Source organism: Rhipicephalus microplus, chromosome 5 (assembly GCF_043290135.1).
Source record: "Rhipicephalus microplus isolate Deutch F79 chromosome 5, USDA_Rmic, whole genome shotgun sequence".
NCBI lineage: Eukaryota > Metazoa > Arthropoda > Arachnida > Ixodida > Ixodidae > Rhipicephalus > Rhipicephalus microplus.
In genome coordinates, this window is record NC_134704.1 from 2582917 (window position 1) to 2601001 (window position 18085).

General features: G+C 47.3%; 1 protein-coding gene across 3 annotated transcripts; it reads right to left on the bottom strand.

The window, feature by feature from the left end:
• Window positions 1–2507: 2507 nt before the first annotated feature.
• LOC142817642 (uncharacterized) lies at window positions 2508–18070 on the bottom strand. 3 transcript variants are annotated; one of them, XM_075894719.1, is made up of 6 exons: window positions 17763–18070; window positions 16700–17134; window positions 6576–6758; window positions 6409–6513; window positions 6240–6353; window positions 2508–5944 (listed from the first exon to the last, which is right to left on the bottom strand). In XM_075894719.1, exons 2-6 carry the CDS (start codon window positions 16872–16874, stop codon window positions 5835–5837), a joined length of 687 nt encoding a protein of 228 aa, XP_075750834.1. In that variant the 5' UTR covers window positions 16875–17134; window positions 17763–18070; the 3' UTR covers window positions 2508–5834. The 3 variants fall into 3 exon arrangements, with proteins under 3 accessions (XP_075750834.1, XP_075750833.1, XP_075750835.1); XM_075894718.1 differs by having other exon boundaries at window positions 16700–16875; window positions 17005–18069; XM_075894720.1 differs by having other exon boundaries at window positions 6576–6635; window positions 6699–6758; window positions 16700–18065.
• Between the last annotated feature and the right edge of the window lie 15 nt (window positions 18071–18085).

An 18085-nucleotide genomic window follows, 5' to 3' on the forward strand; every position in this document is an offset into this window, starting at 1 on the left:
CTGACGAGGTGACTAGCGTGAGTCACGGCTGCTGGTTTGCTCCCTCCCTCCCTCAAAACTACTTCCCGGTAGCTGGGCCCTGTGGCCAATGTATCTGCCTTTGTCATGCCTGTTTCCCTCATCTCTCCCGCACGGGGGGTCGTCGCCATAATGCTTCCGCCGTCACCTGCGTCTTCGTTCCCCTTCACGACCTTCGATAGGCCCTTCTCGGCTGCCCGGAGCCTTTCCTCCATGGCTGACGTTTTCTCTCGCTCCTTCGCCAATGCATTCTCCAGCTCTGCGATTTTCTCCATGAGCCCACTCTGGACCGCCATCATATTTTTCATTTTCTCCTCGAACTCGCACTGTCTACACTTGGCGTCATCTTCTGCTTTCTCTTCCGCACTAATTTCCACCTTCCGCCCTACCCCGCACTCTGAACACTTTACGGTCTTTTTGACCATGGCTAGCTCAGTTTACCGATGCCCACGTGTTAGAAAACCGTACTAAAATACACTGGTCTAAGCCAAAAAGAACCACAATAATACATAAATACGCTACACTTCACAGCACCTGCGCATGCACGTGGTCGGTCTACGCGCAGGCCTCAGCCACGTGGTGGCTGGAGCAAAAAAAAAAAGACACAGTACAGAATACTAAAAAAAAAAAAAACGTACACCGTACTAGATAGACCTAATCAAGCTTTACGCTAGCGCCTTACGTTCTCATAACGCTACATACAGAGGCAAGCTGGAAACATGCAAAAACACTTATCTGTAGCTGTCATTCCGGAGCTCTCCAAAAACACGTCCGACCTCCTCCTGTCGCTGTCGCCACCCACCTCCTGTCGCTGTCGCCAGCCGGGTGACTGCAGCGCCACGGCGAGCCATGACACGAACTGATAAGAGTAGCGTCGCTTCCGGGGCCTGGTTCTGGTTACACAGTGGAGCTATCTGTTTTCTTGGTGCGTCTGTGCACTGCAATTGATTTAAGCGTGCATCCGACTCGCGTGCATACGCACGCAAGTCGGATGAACTTGCGCGATAGCACTACGCGGAGAGAAAGTGCGTCTATGCGGCGGCACCGAGTCACTAGAACATGGAGGAAGGAAAAAATATTGTGCACTTGAACTTCAAAATGCTAAACATCAACGCGATGTTGAACTGCTGTCGTGGGTCGACTTGACTGACATAAAGAGGACTATCTTGCACTGGCGACACGTTGTGGGTCACGTGAGCAACTACAACCTTGCAAATCCATGGATGGTTACAACTATTTTACAAGCGGATGGGTGCAGCAGCCGGGTGTGCAGGTTTTCCCAACAGCAGGATTATAGTGGTAGCCGGAAAGAGACATCATCGTCTACTTGTAATCGCTTTTATGGTGCCGTGCGATTATTGTTTAGATACTGTAAATACGATAACAAGATGTTATGGCAAAGAAATGGTTACATATATATCGTTGCAGTGGATGTTTCTTCTTGCGTCCCTTGCTCATGTGTAGCCGAGTGGTCGCAGCTCTTTAGTGGAGGAGTGAAAGTTCTGCCGTACAGCGCGATCGCAGTTGTCGGAAAGGTAAGCCGACTTCCCATTTATGTCTAATCGCGTTTCTTTTGTCGTGATAGCGCCGGTGAATCTCGTAAACACGGCGAAGGGAAGGCAGGATGTCTCGGCGGTTAATGCGGTGAAACCACTCCATCTTCTTCGGTATTCTGGCATGATTTAGCGCCAACCTTTGGTGTAAAAAAGAAACCTACCGAGACAACGTTTCTATCCCTGGGCTTCCTTTTCGCGTGGCCGTTACAAATAAATGCGGCACAGTTAACCACTTGCGCTGCTGACTGGCGTGCAACCACGGCACGTACCGCCTGTCAGCAAACGCAAATAGACACGTTCAAAGACTTTCCACGTAATAAACACGCACCGCACACAAGACACTGTTGTATGTTAACTAAAAAGGGCGGCTTGCACAGTAGACGTCTCGTATAGCGTGCGGACAGTGAAGACAGAGCGCATACAACGTAGCCCGTTACTGCGCTCACTAACAAGCGAACGACCAGACCACAGGACACCTATAACCAGAAGCTGGTAGGCGTTCTGTGACCAGACCATAGATAAATAAAAAAAAGGTTAAGAGTGGACACTCCCGTAGACCCCAGCGGCCCAATCGACCCTAGCACACCTGGTGGTTAGTGAGAGCAAGTGGCGTGCGCTTCCCGTTTCGGTTTCACAGGGGCAAATTTTGAATTACTTTGCGTAACCGACATTTGGCTATGACGAAAGTTCATGATTTCAGACCACTTTTCATCGCCCAAATGGATAGTTTTTGTAGGTTGTTTTGATTTAGCGATTCCCTATTTTGTTTTGTTCAGTGGTTCGTGCGAATTGGTCGTGACGTAATTTTTATTTCAATTAAGTTACAATAAAAAGAGATGCAGGTAATGATAATTCACTACGGTTTTATTCATCGCGCTTGTGTTTTTCTTTTGGAACAAGTGCTCAATGTATATATCAGTCAAAGAGACAGAGTATCCGCAATGTTTTATTCAAAAGCAAGGAAGAGTCTGAGAATATAAAAAGCACAATATGACAAAGGTAGACAACAAATGCGTCTCGCCTTACAAATAAATTGGAACAAATACAGAGGGAACACAGACAACGCACACATCGCTAGAGTTGGCAGAAGCCGAGAAGCTGGTGAAGTATGACACACCGGGCCGGTGGGTAAGGATCTATGGTAAAAACACAGCACACAATGCTGATGAAGGAAGAAGTGACATATACACAGCAATGAAGTCGCGAATCACGCCTGGGGTTAACCGAAATAATGCATAGAAAAAAAAAGAGCGCACAGAAACCACACGACACAATATAGCAGAAAGGCAAAGGTGCAGTGTGCTGGCTGTGCTTAAGAACAGCTAGCCCAAAAAAAAAAAAAAACAGACTTGATGCCTGCTTGTCTTCAGAAAGGTAGGGCTTTGCAGCTTGCTCACTACGTGAAAGACAAACTTTATGCAACAACACTGGCAGGTCTTGTGGCTCTTCTTACGCATTGCCTTCATCAAAAACTTAAGATCTCAAGTGATTTGCGTCTGGGTGTTGCTGCGACGCTTGCGAGCTAAAATAGATTGTAGTCATCACTTATCCAGAATTGTGGACCTTAATTGGTGCTACGAGAGCGGTATTACAGGACTAATAAATAGCAGAAGGAAACCACTTTGGCTCATTATTTTTCACAAAGGCTCTACATCGTACGTTATCACTCACAAGCTATATAAAAATAAAATGGCAGCGTCCGCAGCCCCATCAAACGCTACAAGTTTGGGTATTCTTTTGAAAATTTTGATAGGCGAGATGAGGAGGTTGATGAGAAGCTAAAATACGAAAAGCGTGATAACGTGAACCGTGCCCACTTCATACTGTGTTCCTTACCCGCTCGAAGACATTTCAACAAGCGGTTTTGTTATCGATATATCATTTGAGCTGGAGAGATAAAGCATACAAAGTGACCAAGCGACCCACAGTAAAGTGTACAGTTCGCCCGCATTTGCTACAAAAATACAGACACGATACTCAACATTCTTTTTAAGGTTATGCGAATCACTTCGAGCGAATACACAGTGTCCCTACTCCTCATAGCGGGTAACCAAAACAATGTATGCAACGAAGGAGTGGTTAGTCCAGTTGAACTGAATATAAGCATATAAGACCATAATGAAGTCTGCTGTAACGAAGTAATAACATAACAAAGCTATTGCAGGATTCAGCTCAATTCGAATACTTTAGTGTAAACCCGCCGCTAATTGCTAACCTTTGAACTTGTCAAGCTGTATGCCTGAGATTGAAGACTGGAACGTAACCCTATCTAAGTTTCTGTTCACAAAACGCACATGCCAACATAAACGAACCCGGCAAAACATTTTCAGAAACTTCGCGCGACACCCAGCAGAGCAGAAATGAAAATCGCTAACACTTGACAGATGGTGATACAAAACATCGCACACTTTCAGGTGATGTGCAGTGGCCTCAATCATGGCAAGAAAGTGAGATTCAAGTTGTTGTACGTATGCAAAAGCTGCTTCTGATGGCACAGTGAGATTCCCAAAAAGTTTGCCGGGGACGTGGTATGTATTGAGCATTGTGAAATACTGGTGGGTACCCTTAAGCGTCTCACTGTCGTCTTTCAGTAACTGTGAACAACTGCAACCGTCACATGCATTCCGAAGGAAGTGTTTGATGAGAAAACCAGCTACATAATATGCAGCGCAGTCATCGATAATATGGGAGTGAATGTTGGTCGCAAGTTCAGAGAGATCGTCTAGAGCGGGAAAGTCGTCAGGCTGTGGCTATGCACACTCGTCATTATCCACAAGAGACGCACTGGTGAGGGAGAACGGCGAGAGCTGCTCCTGGAGGAGGTCACATTCATCTTCCTGGACATTTTTGTATTCTGACAGCTTGAAGAGTTTTCTTATGCAGATGTGCTTCAGGCCACAAATAAATTGTGCTACATTGGGGTTGGTGTTGCAACCCTGTTTTTGCCTAATGTGGCCAAATATGTTCTCCAGAGGAGCCTGTTGAAGCCTGCGTGTTAACAGGTATTCAAAATTGTAATTTTTGGAGAGGTCGTCCCATAGTTGACAAATAGCCTGAATTGTAATTTGCCAACCTACGATGGTTTGTGGTTGACGTCTGCCAACAAACTGCCATGATGCAATCCAGGGAAGCTGGCCTCGGAGGAAATTAATCAGCTCTGAACCATTTTTCATGATTGCATGCCGCAGCTTTTGCGAAGTTCTTTTTTTACTCGAGCTGTTCAAGGCATCGAAAATCCTGTCCATACGATCACAAAATTGAGCTGTTGTGATGGACGAGGCAGGCAGCACCTTCGCATACACCATTGCCGTGATAGCAATCGAAACTTGCACTGAGGACCTGAGTTGCTCTGCTGACCTTCATATTAGAAAAAGGTTTCTGATGAACGTGCCGTTCAGTCAACTTTGGAGCCAATCGCAACCGCAACTCATGTGAGGATCGGTAAAGGCTTACAATGTGCGACCAGTTAACGATGTCATCCCCAATGTATAACTTGTGTGCTTGGACATTATTGCACGTTGTTTTAATTAAATGCGGAACATCAAAAATGTAATACACCCGCTCACCATTAACTTCACAAAAAAGGCTTTGCTACAGTCACTCTTAGTTGGTTAGCGAGACTTACATTTGAACTGCCCTGGTCGCAAATGACTGCTTTCACAGCAATATTAATGCTCCTAACTTCAAAATGAGTGACACCAGCAAGTTATGCATAACAGATGATGGTGTTGATGTGTGCCCTATAGTAAAAGCAACTGGTTGAACCCACTTTCTCGAAACACCAACAAGAAGAAAAACCAGTGCTCGATCAGCAATGGTTGAAGTACGATGAGTGCCATCATCTGTAAAACCCTGGACAACGTCTCTTGCAGCATCATAGTACAAATTCTTTTTGAGTGCTATTTTGTCAAAAACTAAAGTGCACACTCGGTCCCGTTCATTCCAAGCTTGAGTATTTGTTGCAATGGAAGAAAGGATTCCTGGAATTATGCCTGGAGTCATCTTTACATTAGCTAGCCACCTCCTTAATGAACGCCGGGAGGGCAACGAAAAATATGGAGCCAGAAATTGGTATGCTCGCGGACCTCGGAAGTTTAGGTGAAGAGCGAATTTCTTGAACCACACGGGAAACCGCTTGCCCTAGCGTTTGGGCCTCAAGCGAACATGTGCAGAAAGAAGTTTAAAAACTTCCTCGGTGATGTGCGGTCGGATAACTCCAAGGGCCTTTGAAGTCGATGACGGTGCTTGGTTAGGCTGTCTCTACAGTCTTTTGATAGTCTTCCGCTGTGCTGCTACTTTGGCTTGCAGATGTTTAATGGTTTGCTTGTACTTCATTGGTGGAGACATTGTCGCTGGCACCCAGGAACGCACTGCAATAAACAAAAAATGGATGTAAAAGCGAAGAACAACTAATCCCATACGAGCACTTTCCTCGCTCTTTCAGACCCAAGGTGCACAACTTTCTGTGATGCAAAGTTTTTGATTCCACTACCTAAAAACAAACCATTCACAATGTTGACAATGCACAAAAAAAATGAAAATCACTGAGAGCCCGCCCTTACATTTTGTAAGTGCACACGTAGTGTCCTTTTGAGGATAGTTTCCTCAGAATGTCCTAAACATAAAATAGCACATTAAAAACAGCTGCAATGAAAGCATAGTCACCATTCTCTCTAGGGCACTCAGGCGTGGAGCTGTTGGCAGAGACGTCTTCTGGAGGGTCTTGTGAAGCTTGTTCAGTGCCTCGGACAGTGCTGTCGGAACAATCTTGCGAGCGGCCTGCGGAAGTCTCTATATCAATCCACTCTGGTGTTGAAGTGAACATACAACTTACCGGTCACACAAGTTCCTTTTGTGACAGCTGAACGACTGGTTAAGGTTTTCTCCGGCAAGACGAAGTCAGCAGAAATTCTTTCACCAGCTACAAGGGAGCTGCCACCTGCAGAGCTTTGGTCAACAGTCAATGTGGGTAAAAAAAAGAAATCTCGACACTGAACGCACCCTGCTCATCGGGGCACCTCAATGTGTGGGAGCCGCTTTTTGAAGCCTCTACCGCAGGTCCTAAAGAAATGAAATTACGACAATGTGTCGTAAGAAAGAACACAAACTGAAGCTCATCCGCACCTTGCAGTGCAGCTTCTGCAGTCATGTCACAGTCACTATTTGAAGCGACGCTCAGAGAACCTGCATATATGTGCAGTTGGTACAAGTTACAAAGCTTGTAGCATGGGGAAACTTAAACAGCTCTTTCAAACGCATTGTACCGAAGCATAGTGGCGCCAGCTCTGTGCCAGCGTGAAAGAAGACGTTGACGTCCGTGTGTGGCTCGTGCTTGCCGGGTTCCTGCCTGTACCAGCTTGTTGCCATGAATTATTGGCCATTGTTCTTGCCCTACGCAAATTACCCTCAAGCGAATCATTAGCAGTTATAATTACAGATTCGTTATCAGTTTGTAATGCACTTTCTGCGGCAGTAAATTCAGAGCTGATGAATACGTTTCGGCATTTAGTACCGAAAAACGTAAAAAAAACTGCATTTGCTATGGGTACCAGGCCACCGCGGATTATATTCGAACGAAATGGCGGACTCTTCAGCAGCAGTATCCCTGGGTGGGCCCACCATCCCAGTTTTGCCAGATACGGCTTACGTAACCGCGCTAAGGTTCCGAAATGCTTGCCTGCAATGGGGAAAAGGTAATATGGATAAATTCAAAGATTTCAAGCATTTGAGCTATTGCTGGAATAAACAGTGGTGTGTATCTCGCCAGTTAGAGGTCACTTATACCAGATTGCGCTGTGCAGTTCCACAACTAAATTATTACCTTAATAAAGCTCAGCTCAAGGCGTTACCGCTATGCATTTGGTGCAACGAAATTGAAACAATTGAACATTTCTTTTTATTCTGTCATCGCTATTCTTATCAAAGAAAAAGATTTTTAGTAGCCCCATTACAAAAGCTAGGAATACAAGTAAATCTACCAGTAATTTTATCACTTGGCGGAACTTCATTTGGTTACTGCCACAGGGATGTATGCTCCGCTGTGTTTGATTACATCAACGCAACTAAAAGATTACCATGCTAGTGAACCACTACCTTTTCAGATCTTTAGTTTATAATTCGTAGTTATGTCTTTCAAAAACAAAATATGGTTTGACCGCTTGCTCAGCAAACATTTTTGTTTTTTAATAGTATTATTTTAAGCAACTTTTTCAGATTGGCTTCATTTTCAGTTTAGTTTCATTTAAGTATCCTGCCGCCCGGTTCTTGGCCCATCCCCCTTTGTGGGTAAGCGCCATCCATCAGAGGTCATCAGCATCAGCATCAGCTTGTTGCGGCTAACGTTTCTTGAATAATAACCTCTGTTTTTACGCAACCTTGCTCGTTGCATTTGGTGGAAACGTGCTGGGTAACGTCCTGGAGCTCCGCAGCCGTAAGCTACCATCTCAGTCCGCGATGACCGAGCACGTCGATCCCCCTCTTCCACGCTGCCACCTGTCATGTGTTCTGGTGTACTTCGTCTGCGTTACCCACCAGTATACAACGGCACTGAAGATCAAGATGTCGAGGACTGGCTGGCAGAGTACGAGCATGCCAGCGCGATTAACAAGTGGGATGACCCTGCGAAGCTGACTCACGTCATCTTCTACTTGACGGATTTGGCCAACCTATGGTTCACCAACCACCAAGCCGACATCCCCACCTGGTCGGTTTTCAAAGAGGCCATCACCTCGTTTTTCGGTCGTCCAGCCATGCGTAAGCTTCGTGCTGAACTGGGCCTGCGGGGACGATTTCAGCGAAATGGTGAGAGCTTCACGAGCTACATTGAGGATGTGATCAGCCTCTGTAGGGGAGTTGATGCGAAGATGACAGAGGCTGACAGAATAAAGAATATAATGAAAGGCATTGATGACGACGCTTTTCATATGCTTGTGGCCAAAGACCCACAGACCGTCGCGGCCGTGATTCAGCTATGTCAAAGTTTCGATGAGCTGCGCAAGCAACGAATTTCTACACGTCGCGCTAATACGCAAACAGGTGATATTTCGGCTTTGGAGTGCAAAAGCAGTGGCCCCGACTACAGCGTGTTAATGCCTCAAATTCAACAGTACATCCGGGAGGAAGTTGCTCGACAGCTCTCTCTTGTCGCCACCATCAACGAGACCCCCACAACACTGGACCACTCACTTTGCCGTGCTATTCAGACGCAAGTTGCCGAGGCTCTCCCTTCGCCCGCGTCCCCAATATCAGTGGCTGCACCGCTGACTTATGCAGAAGCCGTCCGCCGACCTCCTGCCCAACCGCCGCTCCCTTCATACAGTCCAGCCACCAACTACTACAGGTCACCAGTTTCGGTTTATCCGGTTAATCGGCCCTTTCCACCACCTCGAGCACCTGTAAACTCTTGGCGTACTCCGGATAACCGGCCCGTCTGCTACAACTGTGGTATTCCAGGACATGTCGCGCGCTACTGTCGTCGCCGTGGATTCAATTTTAATGATGTTCAGCATTCCGGCAACATACCTCGGCAATCAGAATCGCATGTGACACCTGATTCACATGACCCCCGCTCACGTCGACCAGACTTCAGCCGACTTCAATCTCCTTTACCCCGTCTTCGGTCTCCTTCCCCCATGCTTCGCCGTTCCAACCACGCCCAGGAGGAAAACTAACAGTCGCAGTTCCTGAGGCAAGAGCTGCGCCACCGACGAAATTTCCAAGGCCTCATCTTTCGCCCCCTAACAAGATTGCCGTGTTTGTGGACGGTTTCGCCAACACTGCTCTTGTCGACACAGGTGCCGTTATTTGTATAATCAGTGAAGTGTTATGCCACAAACTGAACAAAGTGACGACTCCACTGGTTGAAATTTCTTTACGCACAGCGAGTTCGCAACACGTCCAACCTTCTCCCACATGCACTGCTCGTGTTGCGATTCAAGGAGTGCTTTACATCGTTGAATTTGTCGTCCTTCCGCATGCGTCTCATGAAATCATCCTGGGATGGAACTTTCTTTCCGCTAATCATGCGGTTGTCGACTGCGCTCGTGCTATCAACTCGTTTTGTTTTCATTCAGCACGACATTCATAGATCTCCCTCGCTCACCCAAAAAGGTGATCGTCGCCGCTGACGTCGTCATTTCTGCTTTTTCGGTCGCCGTGGTATCTATTTTGTGCAACTCCGTTTCTGATTCAACTGCCCTCTTCATGCCGTCACAAGAATGCGCTCGTCGCCGGAACCTTGTCGTCCCGTTTGCCGTCATAACACTTGCCGATGGCTCCAGTGCCGTGTACGTGTGCAATCCGTTCTTTTGTCTCGCTACCTTATTGCATGGCGAATGTATTGGGAGTCTTGACAGTTATGATGACATCTTTCCTTTTGATGCCCGTTCTGATACGACACCGATGTCTGTGGATGCTGTCACAGCTGCCACCGCGCCCTCACTACCTGACGAAGATGTTCTGTTGCGCAGCGTAGACACCGGCCTTACGCAAGGCCAGCGCAATCAGCTCATTCAACCACTTGACCGTTTCCGCGCCTCCTTCGACCACGGACAACCTCCCTTGGGACGCACATCAGTTGTCGCCCACCATATCGACACTGGTCATCATACTCCACTTCGTCAGCGCCCCTACCACATCTCGCAGGCTGAGCGTGACGTCATCACTCAACACATCGACGAGATGCTGCAACGTGGTGTTATTCAGCACTCACACAGTCCTTGGGCTTCGCCAGTGGTCCTCGTGCGAAAAAAGGATGACTCCATCAGGTTTTGCGTGGAGTATCGTCGACTAGTGCGGCGATGGCGTAGTGGTTAGAGCATCCGCCTCGCATGCAAGAGGTCCGTGGTTCAAATCCCGGTACCGCGCAGTTCCCAACCGGATTAAAAAAAAAATCCGCGTGTTGATGGAACTGCATTAAGAGGCCTGGGGTGCGGCCTCACCGGCAAACACCGCCGAGAACGCACTCCCTCACCAGAGAAGGATTGGCCACCCTGGTGCAGTATCTGGCCACTACCTCCCACATGCTTACGTCAAATAACTCACGGCCCTCAGTCCCCAGCAGCTGCGAAGCAACTGACCACGGCGGCGGTCAGATCTGCAACGCAGCAGAGGGTGATAAGAATCTCTGGATCTGGACAGGCCGCCATTGGAACCTGAACTTGGCAACGTTTAACGCTAGAACCTTATCTAGTGAGGGAAGTCTAGCTGTACTATTCGAGGAGCTAGAGGGTGTTAAATGGGATATAATAGGGCTCAGTTAGGTTAGGAAGACAGATGTGGCCTATACGGTGCTACAGAATGGGCACGTCCTTTGCTACAGGGGCTTGGCAGACAGAAGAGAACTGGGAGTGGGGTTCCTAATTCACAGAAACATAGCTGGTAACATAGAGGAATACTATAGCATTAATGAAAAGGTGGTTGGTATCGTAATTAAACTGAATAAAAGATACAAGATGAAGGTAGTACAGGCTTACGCGCCTACATCCAGCCATGATGACGCTTCAGTTGAAAGCTTCTATGAAGACGTGGAATCGGCAATGAGTAAGGTAAAAACACAGTATACTATAGTGATGGGCGACTTTAATGCAAAGGTAGGGAAGAAGCAGGCTGGAGACCGGGCAGTAGGAGATTATGGCATCGGTACTAGAAACGCCAGAGGAGAGCTACTTGTAGAATTCGCAGAACGCAATAATTTACGGATTTTGAATACCTTCTACCGAAAACGAGAAAACCGCAAGTGGACATGGAGGAGCCCTAATGGCGAAAATAAGAACGAAATAGACTTTATAATGAGTGCACACCCTGGAATCGTGCAGGATGTGGAAGTGATTGGCAAGGTACGATGCAGTGACCATAGAATGGTACGGTCTCGAATTCGCCTAGACTTGAAGAAAGAACTACAGAAACTAATACGCAAGAAGCCAATCAATCAGCTAGCACTGAGAGGGAAAGTACAGGAATTCAGAGTGTCGCTGCAGAACAGGTACTCGGCTCTTAGTGAGGAAACCAACCTTAGCGTAGATACAGTGAATGATAATCTGACGAGTATCATTACGGAGTGTGCAGTGGAAGTTGGAGGCAGGGTAGTTAGACAGGACACTGGCAAGCTTTCCCAGGAAACGAAGAACCTAATTAAGAAGCATCAAATCATGAAAGTGTCAAGTACAACAGACAAAATAGAACTGGCAGAGCTTTCGAAGTTGATTAATAGACGTAAGGTATGCGATGTAAGAAGGTATAACATGGAGAGAATTGAACACGCTCTGAAAAACGGAGGAAGTGTCAAAGCATTGAAGAGGAAACTTGGGATAGGCAAAAGTCGGATGTATGCACTAAGGGACAAAGAAGGCAAAATAACTACCAATATGAATAGGATAGTTAAAATAGCGGAGGAATTTTACAGAGATCTGTACAGTAGCCGAGACAACCACGACCTTAATATTATAAAAACTAGCAGTAACCCAGATTACACCCCACCAGTAATGATAGAAGAAGTCAGAAAAGCTTTGGAGAGCATGCAAAGGGGCAAAGCTGCTGGTGAGGATCAGGTAACATCAGATCTGCTGAAAGATGGAGGACAGATTGTGTTAGAAAAACTAGCCACCCTGTTTACGAGGTGTTTCCTGACGGGAAGAGTACCAGAGTCTTGGAAGAACGCTAACATCATCTTAATACATAAGAAAGGAGATGACAAGGACTTGAAGAATTACAGGCCGATCAGCTTGCTCTCTGTAGCATACAAGCTATTTACAAAGGTAATTGCTAACAGAGTAAAGAAAACATTAGAATTCAATCAACCAAAGGAACAAGCAGGATTTCGAACAGGCTACTCAACAATTGACCACATTCATACCATCAATCAGGTAATAGAGAAATGCTCAGAATATAGCCAGCCACTATACATAGCCTTTATGGATTACGAGAAGGCGTTTGATTCAGTAGAAATATCAGCCGTCATGTAGTATATATAAACATCCTTGAAGAAATCTACAGGGGATCAACTGCTACCATAGTGCTTCATAAATAAAGCAATAGAATACCTATCAGGAAGGGTGTAAGGCAGGGGACACAATCTCTCCAATGCTATTTACCGCGTGCTTACAGGAGGTTTTCAGAAGCCTAGAATGGGAACAGTTAGGGATAAGAGTCAATGGAGAATACCTTAGTAACCTGCGCTTCGCCGATGACATTGCATTGCTGAGTAACTCGAACGACGAATTGCAACTCATGATTACGGAGTTAGACAAGGAGAGCAGAAAGGTGGGTTTTAAAATTAATCTGCAGAAAACGAAAGTAATGTACAACAACCTCGGCAAGGAGCAGCGCTTCGAGATAGGTAATAGTGCACTTGAAGTTGTAAAAGACTATGTCTACTTAGGGCAGGTAATAACCGCAGAGCCGAACCACGAGATTGAAGTAACTAGAAGAATAAGAATGGGGTGGAGCACATTCGGCAAGCACTCTCAAATTATGACAGGTAGATTGCAACTATCCCTCAAGAGGAAGGTATATAACAGCTGTATCTTGCCGGTACTTAGCTACGGAGCAGAAACCTGGAGACTTACAAAGAGGGTTCAGCTTAAATTGAGGACGACGCAGCGAGCAATGGAAAGAAAAATGGTAGGTGTAACCTTAAGAGACAAGAAGAGAGCAGAGTGGATTAGGGAACAAACGGGGGTTAAGCATATCATAGCTGAAATCAAGAAGAAGAAATGGACGTGGGCAGGGCATGTAGCGCGTAGACAGGATAACCGCTGGTCATTAAGGGTAACTGACTGGATTCCCAGAGAAGGGAAGCGGGTTAGGGGGAGACAGAAGGTTAGGCGGGCAGATGAGATTAAGAAGTTTGCGGGTATAAATTGGCAGCAGCAAGCACAGGACCGGGTTAACTGGCGGAACATTGGAGAGGCCTTTGTCCTGCAGTGGACGTAGTCAGGCTGATGATGATGATGATGATGATCGTTGACTAAACAACATCACACGCAAGGATGTTTATCCCCTGCCACGCATTGATGACGCCTTGGATTGCCTTCAAGGTGCGGAGTTTTTCTCTTCACTGGATCTGCACTCTGGATATTGGCAAGTGCCAATGGCTGAACCAGACCGTCCAAAAACGGCGTTTGTGACCCCTGATAGCTTATATGAATTTAATGTAATGCCCTTCGGTCTTTGCAATGCGCCTGCGACTTTTGAAAGAATGATGGAGAGTGTCCTCAGGGGACTTAAATGGCACATCTGTCTTTGCTATTTAGACGACATAGTTGTATTCTCGGCGAATTTCGAAACTCATCTTTCCCGTCTGGAACAAGTTCTCCAGTGCCTTACGGCAGCCGGGTTGCAACTAAACTTCAATAAATGTCGTTTTGGCGCCCGCAAACTCACAATTCTCGGCCACGTCGTTTCAAAAGAAGGAATATCGCCAGACCCTGCCAAACTGCGTGCCGTTGCCGAGTACCCCAAGCCTACCACCCTAAAGGAGCTTCGTAGTTTTGTAGGCTTGTGTTCCTATTTTCGGCGTTTCATTCGCAATTTCGCCTCTATAATTGCTCCCCTGACTCAGCTTCTCTCCCATAGCGCGGACCTCTCTGGCTGGAATTCCCACTGCGATGACGCATTCACGGCGCTGCGCCGGCTACTCACGTCTCCGCCGATTCTCCGCCACTTTGATCCCAAGGCACCCACTGAAATTCACACGGATGCAAGCGGTGTCGGCCTCGGTGCCATTCTCGCTCAACGCAAGGATGGCTGCGACGAGTACGTTGTCGCCTATGCCAGCCGTACCCTAACGAAGGCAGAGTCCAACTATTCCGTCACGGAAAAGGAGTGCTTGGCTATCATTTGGGCTATAGGAAAATTTCGCACTTACCTTTACGGACGCCAGTTTGATGTTGTCACAGATCACCATACCTTATGCTGGTTAGCGTCCATAAAAGATCATACTGGCCGCCTCGCGCGTTGGGCTTTACGCCATCAGGAATACGATATCCGTGTTGTTTATCGCTCAAGACGCAGACATTCAGACGCCGATGCACTATCCCGTTCTCCACTGCCTCCTGACCTTGCCTGCTTATCAACTGCCATTTGCGATTCGTCATCGTTGAGCATCACTGACATGCCATCCGAACAGCGCAAGGATCCTTGGATCAATTCTTTGCTCGACGTCCTCTCTCACGGTTCGTCAGAAACGACTTCACGCTCCCTCTCTCATCAAGCAAGACACTTTGCTGTCCATGAAGGCTTGTTGTATCGCCGCAATTACGTGACGGATGGCCGTAGGTGGCTCCTTGTCATCCCTCGTCATTTGCGTTCGGACATCTGCGCTGTCTTTCACGATGACCCCCAGTGTGGTCACGCTGGAGTATTTAAGACTTACTCTCGCCTTCGTCTAAGATACTACTGGCGCGGCATGTATCGGCACGTTCGCCAGTACGTTCGGTCATGCACCACGTGTCAACGACGCAAGACGCCTTCTCACAGCACTGCTAGCCCTTTGCAACCCTTAACCTTCCCAGCGAGACCATTCGACCGCGTCGGAATTAATATTTATGGTCCTCTACCCAACTCTCTTCGAGGCAACCGGTGGATTATCGTCGCCGTCGATCATTTGACACGCTACGCTGAAACATCTGCGCTGCCTGCTACCACTGCGAAAGACGTTGCGTCCTTTCTTCTTCACCATCTCATTTTGCGACACGATGCACCTCGTGAATTACTGAGTGACCGTGGACGCGTGTTTCTCTCGAACGCCGTCGACGAGCTGCTCAAGGCATGTCACACTGTCCATCGGAAATCCTCGGCATACCATCCTCAAACCAATGGCATGACGGAACGCTTTAACCGTACCCTTGGAGATATGCTTGCCATGTACGCTTCTGACGACCACACCAATTGGGATCAAGTGCTCCCTTTTGTCACGTATGCGTGCAACTCTGCGCGGCAAACAACCACTGGCTTTTCTTTCTTCCTCCTGTACGGACGTGAGCCATCATGCTCCATGGACACCATTCTCCCTTACAGGCCTGACGTTTCCGAAGCGACGCCTGTTTCCGAAGCAGCTGCTTAAGCCCGAGAGTGTCGTCAACTCGCTCGCTCATTTACCGCACAAGACCAATGGCGCCAGAAAACTGACCACAATTCCTCTGCGTCTACTGTAGACTATAACCCAGGAATGCTGGTTTGGCTCTGGGTCCCGTCTACCCCTCCCGGTCTTTCCCCGAAGCTTTCGTCGAAATACCATGGCCCCTACCATGTGGTGCAGCAAACATCTCCTGTCAACTATGAAGTTGAGCCCATTGATCCACCTTCGGACCAACGCTGCCGTGGGCGTGAAACAGTACACGTATCACACCTCAAACCGTGCTATGACCCCCTTGTCGTTTCCTTTCCCTAGGTCGCCAGGTTGGCTCTTTTCTGCGCGAGGAGTAATTGTACCGAAGTATAGTGGCGCCAGCTCTGTGCCAGCGTGAAAGAAGACGCTGACGTCCCTGTGTGGCTCGTGCTTGCCGGGTTCCTGCCTGTACCAGCTTGTTGCAGCTAACGTTTCTCGAATAATAACCTCTGTTTTTACGCAACCTTGCTCGTTGCAGCATAAATTGGTCGAACGTGGAAGAAAAGAGAAGGCACCAACTAGGAAACATGTAATTTGTGATTTTTGGAATTATCAACAGTGCCAGCTTTCACTGATGCAAGGTATATGTACATGTGCACTCAGGCTTGAAGATAACGTGAAATAGTTTAAAGTCTTTCAAAACAAGTTGCGCAGGTCAAGAGCATCAAAAAACGACAGAAATGTAAAGCTGCTATTAGGAAGGTAATAGCCCACAATTCACAAAATTTAAGACTTTGCAAGTGTTACTTCTATAGTGAGGTTTCTCCATCGGCTACAAAGATCTTCGCGGTTAATTGTCGCCACTGATTCAATACAAGTGGCTTGATTGATTGATTGATTTGTGGGGTTTAACGTCCCAAAACCACCATATGATTATGAGAGACGCCGTAGTGGAGGGCTCCGGAAATTTTGACCACCTGGGGTTCTTTAACATGCACCCAAATCTGAGTACACGGGCCTACAACATCAATACAAGTCGCTGCTATTGCCCATATTTGAGTTTCAGTCAATCACTTACAAGGTGCAGCTGGTTGCACACTGGGAACAGCCATTCTTGTAAGCCTTGTGTGCCCAGGGTCCATGAAACTTTGAACAGTAAAATGGTCTCTACAAACCCTGTACGTTGCGTACAATAGGCTGGCCGGCTTACTCAGGAGATCGTCGTGTCCAGCATACTGCATCCATGCTTTCATCCTGCATTGGCAATGAACTATCAGCTGAAAGGGGAAGTGCTTGAATAGTGATTTTTTATTGTTACCCTCACTGAGCAAGTACGAACAGTAAGCCTAAAGACATGCAAACCATACAAAAGCTTTAACACACCTGCCGTCCCGTGGTATGCGGAAGAAACTCGTCCCAGGCTTCTTGTGGGTTCTGCCATTGTTGAAGCACTACGATACACAGCAGTAGCTGCCGTAGCTTGGACCGCCGGACGGCATGGCATCAGCGCGGTCTGAAAATGTTAGTAAGTGGATGCTTCGCTGTCAAATTACGAAAAAGATATGTGCACGTCATAAGTGTACCAGCAAACCCCTTTGAATGATTAGCTAATCGATGCGCAATACAAAACCAGTGATACATCTCTGACCCATAAAACTCTGACTTACAAAGATAGACGTCAAGACCACGTACAAAGATCTTCAGAAGTTTCCAGGCCGCTATCCCTTGCAATGCAATGGTATCGCGGCCTGGGAACTTTAGAACACCTTCGTGCGTACGCAGTATCAGCAGTACATTGGGAAGAAAAATAGTAGTTGAAATTCGTGCGGTAAAATTATATTGGAAACGTCAAAAAAATTTGTGAGCAGCTTGCACTAGTGGCACAAGGCTACCGAAGAAACGAAGATGGCCACTTCGCTAGTCCAGATTTGCCTCCGGCACACCAAGAATTATTCGTGTTCCGAGCCTTCGGGAAACGCGTCGTGAAGCATGCGAGGCCCAGCGAACGCTCCTCAATATTTTGCACCGAGCCTATGACCTAGCTGCCCAGCTATGCATAGCGCACAGACGCTCACGTCCGTGGCAGACGCAGCACGCGTCGCCTCGGCTTGACGCCGTGCCGTCTTTGCTATACTACATACGTTGCACAATGTTCCCGTCTAGCCGCCGCATAGAGCCGCAAACTTTCTTTTTAGCGAACCTCCCCGTCCTTACAAGCTTCAAAAAAAGGTTACAACTGCGTGAATGAGACGCCACGTAAGAAACAAGGCAAGATTCCTTTTGGCGTTGCATAAGTGGTTGCCAGATTGGAAAAATGATTGTTGCCGAATTGCCGCTGAATTTGGCTAAAAAGTTTTCTTTTGTAGTTGTGGCGTTTTTGTATGAGGCAGTCTGGCAACAGCCACCCCAAAGTCTGGCAACAAACTTATGCAACGCCAAAAGGAACCTTGCCTGTAACCTTGCC

Excerpts from the sequence above, each read along its gene's own strand:
- LOC142817642 (XM_075894719.1), bottom strand. The coding sequence starts at position 16,874 with ATGAAAGCATGGATGCAGTATGCTGGACACGACGATCTCCTGAGTAAG. Across the intron at positions 6,354-6,408 it reads AAAAGGAACTTGTGTGACCG|GCCGCTCGCAAGATTGTTCC; the intron begins GTAAGTTGTATG and ends AGACTTCCGCAG. Across the intron at positions 5,945-6,239 it reads TGAGTGCCCTAGAGAGAATG|TGCGTTCCTGGGTGCCAGCG; the intron begins GTGACTATGCTT and ends TGTTTATTGCAG.